This window comes from Vulpes lagopus, chromosome 6 (assembly GCF_018345385.1).
Source record: "Vulpes lagopus strain Blue_001 chromosome 6, ASM1834538v1, whole genome shotgun sequence".
Lineage (NCBI taxonomy): Eukaryota > Metazoa > Chordata > Mammalia > Carnivora > Canidae > Vulpes > Vulpes lagopus.
The window spans coordinates 67,946,012-67,957,694 of NC_054829.1; the positions used below are offsets into that span (position 1 = coordinate 67,946,012).

General features: G+C 39.3%; 1 protein-coding gene across 1 annotated transcript; it reads left to right on the plus strand.

The window, feature by feature from the left end:
• The first annotated feature begins 3,341 nt into the window (after positions 1-3,341).
• Positions 3,342-11,198, plus strand: LOC121492580 (histone H2B type 2-E1-like). The gene is made up of 2 exons (XM_041757818.1): positions 3,342-3,470; positions 10,794-11,198. The coding sequence occupies exons 1-2, from the start codon at positions 3,342-3,344 to the stop codon at positions 11,196-11,198; spliced, it is 534 nt and encodes a 177-aa protein (XP_041613752.1).
• Positions 11,199-11,683: the final 485 nt, after the last annotated feature.

Consider the following 11,683-nt stretch of genomic DNA (forward strand, 5'->3'; position numbering starts at 1 on the left):
CTTTCCAAATTTATCACTACTCCCAGAAGAAGTGAAGTTTCTCTCCATCCATGTGAGGCTAATCCCTTCACCTCTACTTTCCGTCCTTTAGTCTCATCGAGAGCTTTCTCCCTCATTTGTTATTTTGCTTTTCTACACATCCAGTATCCTCTCTCCATTGATTCCTTCTCTTTGGCTTATAAATTAGCACAGATGTTTCCTTTCTTTAAATTAAAAAAAAAAAAAAAAAAAAAAAAAAGGAAGACAAAAATAGAACAAATACCTGATTTCAACTTCTTATATCCTAGTTACTATCCTACTTACCCTCATAGATAAACTTCTTAAAAGGGTGTCTAGGAATGAGCTTCCTTATGTTACAAATTTTTGACAAAACCTGACAGACCAATACTCAAACAAGAATTTATTTTTTCCCCCATAACACAAAATCTGGCACTAGACTTTTGCTCGCAATAGTCACTTACATCATTCAGATTCATTTTACTATTTCATCATCCTTAACACGATGGCTTTTCATCTGTAGGTTTGTTACTTTGTGGTGCCAATACAGCTGCTGCAGCATCAAGCATCACAGGTGAACTCAAGTAAAGCAAAAATATGGCCAGTGCTCTTCACCCTCCATACCCGTCTTCCCTCTCTCCCCTAACTGCCACTATTATCTGGGAGAAAAGTATCTTTCCTGGAAGAGCTCACTGCTCAGAAGTGGTGGGCCCTATTTGCAAAGGAGTTCTGAGTGGGTATTTGGTATTATAGCTCATAATGTGAAGGTAGGTAGAGGAAGAGACAGCCAAACAGTGTTAGCCAAAGCATCTCTACTCTCTCACCTCCAAGTCTTTTCTCACCCACTGAAATGTATCTTCAGCCCCTACCACTCTGTGACCTAGTAAGGTCATCAGTATTCTCTGAGAATAAATCCAATGAACACTCTTTAGCTTGAGTTCTTTAACTCCTCTGTGTTGTTTTCACTCTTAGTCACTCCTGTGCTCGTGCTTTTTCTCATGATTTTCTGGTTGTTTCTGCTTCTGTGTTTCTTGGTTTTCTCTTTCTCTACTCACCAGTTAAGTGTTGTTTTCCTGGGATTTTGTATTCTGGCCTCTTCCCTTTCTGTTCAGTCTACTCAAACTACCACACATATGTCTAGGGCTTCTACCTACACATTAATGATGCTTAAAACTCGATTTTGATCTCAGGTTTCTCTCTTAGAGTCCAGATCGACACACACAATTGCTTACCTTTACCTGGATTTTTAAGCTCAACATCCTCCAAATTCATGACATGATGATAATAGAATGTGGGAGGCTAAGAAGAAATGCTTTATTTAATTACACAAATCCAAACATTTCTCACATGAATCTTTTTAATTGCATTTTTTTAAAAGAAATCTGTTTCACAGGGGTGTTGTGTTTATAGAACACCAAGAGAGAAAGAGAATTAGGGCATAATTCAGACAATTGAATGCATACTTTCTGAAGCTGCAGTCCTGAACCTCTTATATAATTCTCTCCAGTGTGTGGGATTTTCAAGTATATTGAGGACATGGTGGAGGAAAGATAATGTACCATTTCCAGTAACTGCCAAGTTTGGAGTTAGTATTAATTTAACCATAGAGAAACTACAAATGAACTGGAGAGGAGTCCATCAGTCCCAGGTAAATTGATAGGTCAATCAACAAATGAAGTGTTTAGTGCCTTGAGAAAAGTTTAAGTTCATGAGGATTTCTCTGGAAGCCTGTGAAATGATGTGGGCTTTCAGAATATGCACCACACTTTCACAGAAGGTGTTCTACATTGTCTTCTTTTAAGAAGAAAAACCATGAGAAGAAATACTTTGTGTGGTGAAAAACACAATGATTTAAATGATAGTGACAGGGAGGCATAACTCAGTTCGGGAAAGTTTTCCAAGTTGATAGTTCACGTTAACATCTTTCCCAGAATTCCAGAAAAATCTGTGAAACATTTTTGGTAATTATTTGGAGGAATGTGAATATTGTTGGTTATTTTTGAACACAGAAGAGAAGCAAATGATAATAGGCTGTTTTGAATATTATCTGACACAGCAAAGAGCTAGTTTCTGAAAATAATCCCTGCCCTAGTGCTTTCCAGTAAATAACTTATAGAAGAAGAGCAACCCGAGCCCAATTTCCATTTATTTTATAAGTGATGGCTTAATAAGAGAAACATTCCAGCTTTGCAATTGCCTGTGCTCTTCCCTCGACAATCTTGTCCAGATGCTGATTGCAAACATCCTTCAGATTTGGGGATTTTTTTTTTTTTTTAGGCAATTTTTTTGAAGAAATATCATTAGGGGAGCAAGTTCTCAAAGACAGAACCCAATAAAGTGAAGCAAAACAAAAGATAATATTTTTGTTTTACCCCTTCCCTGTCCTTACTCATACCAAAAAAAAAAAAAAAAAAAAGAAGTCTTGAAAATGAGCGACAAAATGATGACGGCTACCTAAGATGCTGTATTGTCTGGAAAGTTCCGGGCTTCCTGTGTCGCTCCTGCCTAGGGAGTTGTTTCTCTCCTTATATTCTTTTCTAATTTCTGCTGGCATTCATGATGTCTCTTTCTTTCTGCCCCCAGGCCTCCCTCTACTCCCTGAGGCTTTCTCTGTGCTTTTTCAAGTCTCTATTATTTCTCAGGCTCCCTTTCCCCATGTCTAATCCTGGAGAGCCAAGATAGCCACTCAGTTTCAAAATTTGTGAAATTCATCTTTGTTGGGGAAGGAGGCCCTTATTCATTTTACCTCCCTAGTTTCATATCTGGCAAAGAAGCCCCAGTCACAATAGCCAATGTTTACTGAAGTCTCACTGTGTCAGGCACTATCCTGGGGGTTTTGTGTGTGATCACTCTCTTAACGACACACGGCAGTCCTATGTGGTCCACCCTACCATATAGATAGGAGACTGACAACCACAGACCATAGGTAACTTGGCCAAGTCTAGGAAGTCTTAGAGTGATGACGCCAGCCTGGGAAATGTGCTTTCAGAGCCTGTACTCTAGACTACGAGTTTATGGAATTAATATTTAATGTGTGGTAGCCTTCTGAGCCAAAGTCTGTCCTCCTCCTTGCACATGCTGTGGTAACGATCTTAAGCATTTACTGTTCATTGCACATAAGAAGAGATCACCAGACTGGAACCCTCTGTGGCCTGACATCATGTTGACACAATGCAAAGGAACACATGCGCATCTGGAAGTAATACAGACTTTTACTACATGCTGTAGTCTGATTGGCTTTGCTGGATTAAATAAATGAGTACAATTTGTACTTGGAACCAGATTCCCTGTTTCTGGTCTCTTGGCCTGACTACTCTGGATATTCTGTGTGCTTTTATCTGGCCATGGTGATTCAGGGAATGAGAAAGGCCCACCCATGGTATCTGCGTGTCTTCAGACCTTTTCACAGGTTCCGAGTGGAAGCAATCCAAGAGCCCTCCTCTTCCCTGACCACCAGTGCCTCCTGCCATCTTGTATCACCACAAAAATATGTTCACTGCTCTACTATTTCCAAATACATAGGCCATGATGAGTGGAATATTTCACCTTTGACATAAACACATAATATTTACACTGCTTTAGTGAGAGTACCCCCAAACAGAATATAAAATATACATGTTTTATATCTTACTTTGAAATTGGGTATCTGGGTTTATTTTACCAATTTATTATTTTCTGTTAAGAATTCTAAGTAAAATGGAATTGTGTTTTCCAAGAAACAAAAACAACTTATTGGAACTGATAAATAGAAATCATCCTAAGTATCCCATTTTGCATTCCCCAGATGGATTTCCTAAGAAAATATTAGTGAATGACTGGGAACTTGGTGGTGGTGGTTGTGTCTATAGGGCCTTGGTTTTATGCCCCACTTGACACACTCTTTTCAATTACTCTCTCAACTGCCCCTGGGGCAAGGTGATGTAGCACATGGTAGCTGGTTCTTCTCTCTGATCTTTGTATCATAATTACCTGAGAACAAATTAAAGAATACCTGAGAGTTCAGGCCTTCTCTGATGTTTATAGCTTTAGCATAAGCAAGTCTAAAAAAAAAAATGATAAATTTGCTCTGAACCTAAGGGAGGGAGAAAAGCTTGTCTTTCTAATTAAATTGTTGAGTTGGGTTCCAATCAATACACACCTGAAAAAGATTTGAAACAAAAGAGAATTAATATTTGCTTTGGTCTTGCTAGTTTCTTTTTTCCTCTCTCTCTCTCTCTCTCTCTCTCTCTCTCTCTCTCTCTCCTTTCTTTCCTTCCTTCCTTCCTTCCTTTCTTCCTTCCTTCCTTCCTTCCTTCCATTTTTGAGAGTTTAAAGCAAAGAGGAGTGTCTCATTTAGATGATACACAGTGTCAGGGGCAATAATGAATTTGACAACAATCAGAAATGCCTCGCCTATTGACTTAGTGCAAAATTATACTTAGTTGTATAACAATCCTTTCTTTATCGCTCTGTATAACTGAACGCGAGTAAGTTATATTCTGTGTATATAGCCACAGGAAAGATCACAAATTAAGATGAGGAAGCAGGCCACCCACAATGGGTTTCTAAAAGACAGAGATTAATTCCATAGATAGTTCATCTGAAAACCAGTAGTGTATAGAATATTTCTTTATGGAAAAAATATGAATATGTTTTCAGAAAATATCTTAAAGTATATAAAAGAAACTCCAGGTACTCTATGAAATAAAGTACTCTTTCTATAATTTTATCTCATACCATTTTCCCCTCTAGGGCCACTTCTGGGCATCCTGTGAATCAAGATGCTGAGACATACAGTTTCTCTTATTCTTGACACCCTGACTGCAACTGAATATTTCAAGTTGAGATGATGAGAAAGACCTCTGTAAAGCAGGTTTACAACTGGATACATATCAAGACTCTCTAGTTACACTGAAAAGGCAACATGGTTTTATCACAGCAAACTTAAAATGGGAGCTGCTTTTATATTTACCAATGTATATTATTTTAAATATATAATTTACAACTGCAGTGGCCATTTGAGGACTATGTCTGCCAATGTGATGCCCCACTGAGAACATTTTGAAATTTATAGATTTTCTTTGCTGCTGTTAGCTGCTGTTGATCTAGAATTTATTTACTTTTCATTTACCTATTGTAAAAATTTTCAAACACACAAGAGTAGAGAAAATGGTATAAAAAAAACACGCATGTCGGGATCCCTGGGTGGCGCAACGGTTTGGCGCCTGCCTTTGGCCCAGGGCGCGATCCCGGAGACCCGGGATCGAATCCCACGTCGGGCTCCCGGTGCATGGAGCCTGCTTCTCCCTCTGCCTGTGTCTCTGCCTCTCTCTCTCTCTGTGACTATCGTAAATAAATAAAAAATTTAAAAAAAATAAAAAAAAATAAAGAAATAAAAAAAAATAATAAAAAAAACACGCATGTCCCTATTACTCAGCTCTCCATTTTCCTAGTTGAATTGGAATTATAATTGTCTGTCTTGTTGTACACTTGTTTGAAGAACCCAGAATTTTTTTTTTAAGATTGTACTTATTTATTTGACAGAGAGAGAGCAAGCACAAGCAGGGGGAGTAGCAGAGGGAGAGGGAGAAGCAGGCTCTCTGCTGAGCAGGGAGCCCAATGCAGGGCTTGATCCCAGGATGCTGGGATCATGACCTGAGCTGAAGGCAAACACTTAACCAATTGAGCCACCCCTAGGGATTCTTTGAAATCTCTTTTCCCATTAAACAGCCCTGAAAGAGGGGTATCTGGGTGGCTCTGCCTTCAGCTCAGGTCGTAATCTTGGGTCCTGGGATGGAGTCATGCATGAGGCTCCCCACAGGGAGCCTGCTTCTCCCTCTGCCTATGTCTCTGCCTCTCTCTCTGTGTCTCTCATGAATAAATAAATAAAATCTTTTTTTAAAAAAAGCCCTAAAAAAGGTGAAGTCATTACCACTGATAAGTTCCTTCTTTGTAGCTGTCCAGCTCTTAATGCATGTCATCTTCCAGTCATTTTCAGATGTTGTACTATCTTTCAAATTACCTTTTTTTTTTTTTTTTTGGCACAACTCTTTTTTTGTCTAATGCCTGTTTAGAGTTCACACAAGCAACGGGAGCAGTCATGAGGTCTAATGCGTGCCCTGAGCAGCAGCTACAAAAACCAGGGCACCAGACATGTGCACAAGCCCCTGTCCAGAGATACCTGTGACTTACAATGAGGCCAAAGGAGAGCTTGAAGGTGATGCCTGCCAGCCTCTGTCTTTGGAGATTATTTCAATAAGCCCGTAGTTTTGTATTAACTTAGATGCCTGTCCCTCAAATGAGGCTTTAAAATAAATAAATAGGTCTCTTTTATAGAAAAACTGGAGATTTTTCAGTTGGCTCCCTCTGCGCTGGGCTCTTGAGGGTAGCCAGGCGAGTCTGTGCCCAGCCCCTTTAAGAAACCTTTGTCAGTTACTATACCCTTGTGGGTCTTATGGATGCAAGACTATTGGCTTTCAAAACTAGATGTTTTGGGGACTCATGTCTCAGGTGCAGGTCTAAAATTGTTGGATTAAAAACCTTTGTTCTTTGCAATTTTGACTTCCCTCCTGATTGTGGGTCACCACACCAGGGGTGGGGTTTATAGCAAGACTGTGTCTCAGCCTCTCAAACCCATTTGGATGTGGGCTCATCCACCCAAAGTGTAGGAGTCACTCAGCTAGTTTTTGAGTTTCTTTCAGAGGAAATTGTTCCATATGTAGCTGTAGATTCAGTGGGTCTGTGGGAGGAGGTGAGCTTAGGATCCTCCTACGTCGCCATTTTGAACTGGAACTCTCAAGTTTTCTTTTGCATCCAGTTATCACTAAAGGTTGCATGTCACAGTAGAAGATGCCTTTCCAAATGTCTGTTTTCTCTTTCTCCTCATATGCATTCTGCTTTTCTTTTGAAGCTTATATGACTCTGAGGCTTACCCAGTGGCTGTATTTGGCTTTGAATAGCCCTTGACATAGCCCTGAGTATAGATTCCCTTCCACTCGGGGACTAGACTAGCTTTTGGACATCAATAATGTAAACAATGACTCTCTCAAAGAGAATTGGCCCATTTTCATACTGTTGCCTCTAGGCACAAAGAGGAGAGACAAATAACAATGTATATAGAACTCATCCATAATCAGGAAAGAACATGTCTCAAGTCTTCCTGTTATACTCATGGCAGATGTGACACTCTGCTCTCTCAACCACATTAACTATTCCCACAAGAGAGATAATATTTGTTTCTCTTCCCTTTTTATCCTCCTTTCCCCACCTTACCCTTTCTCCAAGTGTGGTGAAGCTCTTTCAGTAATATTGCTTCAGGAGTATACTAGCATATCGACAAACACTAGTAGCAAGAGGAAGCTGTCCACCTGCAAACTGCATTTATTATTAAAAAAATGAGGATACAGGACTAATAGATTACCTGGCTTGAATTCAAGAGCCAGTGGCATAAAATAAAAACTGAGTGTTGAGCACATGGTATAGCAGCAGGATGAAGCTGGGGCACCAGAAGAAGTAGAGTGGGAGAAAAGCAAGAAGGGTCTTAGTTCAGGCTGCTAGAACAGAATAGCATAGACTGGGTGGTGTATGAAAATAAAGATTTATTTCTCACAGTACTACAGGCTGGAAGTCAGAGGTCAAGGTGCCGGCGTGGTTGAGTACTGGGGAGCAACCTTTTCTGGAATGCTCATTGCAGCCTCATGTGGTAGAGAGAGCAATCAACTTTCTCATGTCTTTTCTTAGAAGGGCACTAAGTCCATTTATGAGGCTTCCACCCTCATGACCTACTCACCTCCCAGAGACCCCGCCTCCTAATACTATCACACTGGGGGGGGGGGGTTAGGATTTCAACACATGAATTTTTGGGAGACCCAAACATTCAGTCCATAATAAGAGAAATCAAAGAGGATGGTTGGACACCTAGTGGGAAAGACTCTATATTGTTGGGAAGGTGATGTCAAGGGATATTTTCACCCTCCTGTGGATTTAAGTGCATTTCTCGTGTTGTAATGATATAAGTTTACACTCTTTATTTGCAGAAGTAACTAGTTACAGTGACAAAATACTAGACTGTATGTGTCAGTGCTCTGATCTGGGGTCAAATGCTGCCCTTCCCCATTCTGCATTTTCTTTCACATACTGTTATTCTGAGCCACTTTTCTCTGCAGCTGATACTTTTGTCTTTATTTTTGAGATCTAGAAGGAACAGACAAGTTATCCAAGATATATCTTTGCAGAATCCTATTCAACTTTTCTCAAAAATATAATAAATGCTCATTGATGAAAATAAAAACAAATAAGAAAGAACATATATGATATAAAAATCATTCTAACATTTGAAGGAATTCCTGCATTAATTGATAAATGCTAAAATCTTAAAATTCAATGATTTAAAAATGTAATCATTTATTAATACTTCTGGGCCTACAGGTCAGCTGGGCGGTATTTCTGGTCTGAATGAGTTTGGGGCTCATGTTTGCGATTATTGTTAGCAGATGGGCATCTGGGGTTGGCTGCGGCTTCCTGGAGCCTGGCTGATCTAGGATGGCTTCAGTTGGATGGCTGGTCTCTGTTCCACATAATCTCTTGAACTCCAGCAGGCTTACCCAATTTTATCGTTTTCCTGACAAAAGTAAAATTTCACAGGGGAAAGGAGAAATGTTCTAGGATTCATGAGGTGTAGGCTGTAACTGGTACAGTGTCATTTCTGCTGAATTCTGTTGGTCAAAGCACACATAACAAGTGTAGAAAATTCAGCTCAACCTCTTGGTAGTAGAAGCTCCAAAAACACATTGCAAAAGGAAAGGTGGAAAATTGAGGGTCTTTTTATAATCAATTTGCTACAAGTCTTTTAAATTTATATATTTAGATATGGATATTTATATGTAGATACAGATGTACTTTTAAAATGTAAATCTGATAAGAAAGCTATGAAAATTTTATATAAGAAATCTATGTATTTGTGTGTTTTATATAAGTCATATAAATGTTATATGTAATGTTACATATAATTATAATTGCTATAAGTAAAACATACATAATTTATAAAGTAGGGCTATAGAACTTAATATTTTTAACTTCACTCGACCAGAATTCTTCCTCATTTTATTAAATGATGGAAAATACTACCCTAGTGGTGCAAAATACATAATTGTGCAGATGAACTAATATTTTATTCACACATGAGCCACTTTTATTTATCTCACTGAGTTTTTTAAAATGTTCATTTTAGAGGTGCCTAGGGGGTTTAGTCAGCTAAGCATCTGCCTTCAGCTCAGTTCATGATCCCAGGATCCTGGGTTTGAGCCCCACATCGGGCTCCCTCTTCAGCAGGGAATCTGCTTCTCCCTCTCCCTCTGCCCCTCTTCTCCCCACTTATGTTTGCTCTCTCTCTCTCAAATAAATAAATAAATAAATAAATAAATAAATAAATAAATATCTTTAAGGAATAAATAAAATGTTCAATCTATTTTAATTCTACATTACAATAAAAAAGCAGTGAACACTAAATTCTTTTAAAAATAGAGTTGAATAATTTTTGCAACAGTGATAGAACACTAAATGCAATGATGAAAATAATTTTGGAAAAAATATAAAATATTAAATAGAGGACTGATGAGTTATCTTAATAAAATTGAAGTCATACTAATTCTCAGAAGAATGAGGTATTAAGTGCAAATATGCTTGCCTCTTTGTCTTGCATTGGAGAGGGCTATACACAATATTTTTGGCATGTGCTCTATGTTCCAGTAGTCTTACTTCATGATACATAACCCAGAGAAACTGTCACATATAATGCAATACAAATATATGAAAACATCACAATGGCAACATTTTTAATACTAATAATAAAGCTGGAAACATTCAAAATGCCTATCAACAAGGGGATAATAAATATATTGGCTATAGTCATAAAATGTAAAACCCTTTAGTAATGAAAACTAATGAACTCTGACTATAGTTCATAACAAGCCTCAGACGTCACATTGCCTGGGTTCATATGTGGCTGCAGTTCCTACAACCTGTGTGACCATGAGCAAGATACTTAATCCCTCCACACCATGTGTTCCTCATCTCAAAAGTGGGAATCATAATGATAACTACCTCATTGTGTCTTGTAAACAATGATTGTAAAAACATTTGAATTATTATTATTTTTAACATGTGAATTATTTATAATAGCACTTCACACGTGGCTCTCAAAAGCTACCTATCCTTTTAGGAAGATTTTCCGGGTTTTTCTTAGCTGTGGAAGAAATATATTTTTTGCTTTGCTAATCAAAAGACTTCCAGGTTGTGTCATTTTTATCCATCTTATCTTTAGGTACAGTTGCTAGCCCCTGGGACCTTCGTAGTGACTCTTCCCTCTCTGCCTGGAATGTCCTTCCCCGTATCCATTCAGTCATTTGTATAGGTTCTCAAACTTCTTCTCAGTGAAGCCTGCACTTGACTGTGCTATTTAGAGTTGCAAAGTCTCCATCCCTGGTAGTTCTGATTTCCCTTACTCTAAAGCCCTATTCTATCTTTCAACATGCTGTGCAGTATAGTATTTCAGCTTTTAATGAATCTTCTTGTTTATTACCTGTGCCTCCTCACTAGAATGTAAGTTTCTCATGGACTGGGATTTTTGTTTCTTTGCTTTCAATTATGGATACAGAGCACTTAGAGTAGTAGCACCTGGCACATGATAGGTACACAAATATTTTGTTGAATGAATGAAAGAATGAGCACATTTGAATCATCACCTAGTAACTAACTGATTTACGATCTTAGGAAAATCACTTAAACTTTTTGAACCTCAGTTTCCTTATGTTTTGAAGGTAATATTGCCTGAGTTTGAGTTTTTTTGTTTTTTGCTGCATGGGCAGCAGCCGCAGTCCAGGGGCCGCAGGGGCCGTGGTTCTGGCGATAAGAAGTCCAAAAAGCGTAGCCGGCGCAAGGAAACCTACTCGATGTATATCTACAAGGTGCTAAAGCAGGTGCACCCGGACATCGGCATCTCTTCCAAGGCCATGAGCATCATGAACTCATTTGTGAACGATGTGTTCGAACGGCTGGCTGGCGAGGCTGCCCAGGCTGCCCGGCTGGCCCAGTACTCGGGCCGGACCACACTGACATCCCGGGAGGTCCAGACAGCGGTGCGTCTGCTGCTGCCCGGAGAGCTGGCCAAGCATGCTGTATCTGAGGGCACCAAGGCCATCACCAAGTACACCAGCTCCAAGTGACCCAGGGCCTTCCATTAATAAAGAGTGAGCTGCTCCAAAAAAAAAAAAAAAAAAAAAAAAAAAAAATGCTACCCTTGAAAGCACTCAGTACAGTTCTGACACCCATGTGGGGAGCAGAAAATGCTTGTTGCTCTTCTCTTCCTTTCCTTTCTCCTCTTTTCTGTTTGTTATTATTATCTTCTTCAGTCTCCATTAAAATTGTTGGGGTTCCTGGGTGGCTCAGTTGGTTAAACCACCAACTCGTGTTGTCAGCTTGGGTCGTGATCTCACAGGTCATGGGATCCCGCCCCACAAAGGGCTCCATGTTGAGTGGGGAGTCTGCTTGGGTTCTCTCTCCCCCTTTCCCTCCTCCCCTCCCCCCACTTGAACACTCCTACACTCTCCCCCTCTTCTAAAGTAAAAAAATTATTTTAAAAAAGTCATTGCTTACTAAATTTTTCATGATTTTTTGAATAATGCAAGTTATGAAGTAATTAAAATATCAA

Coding starts and splice junctions, on each gene's coding strand:
- LOC121492580 (XM_041757818.1), top strand. CDS start 3,342: ATGGTGATTCAGGGAATGAGAAAGGCCCACCCATGGTATCTGCGTGTC. Junction 3,471..10,793: donor CCAGTGCCTCCTGCCATCTT/GTATCACCACAA, acceptor TATGTTTTGAAG/GTAATATTGCCTGAGTTTGA.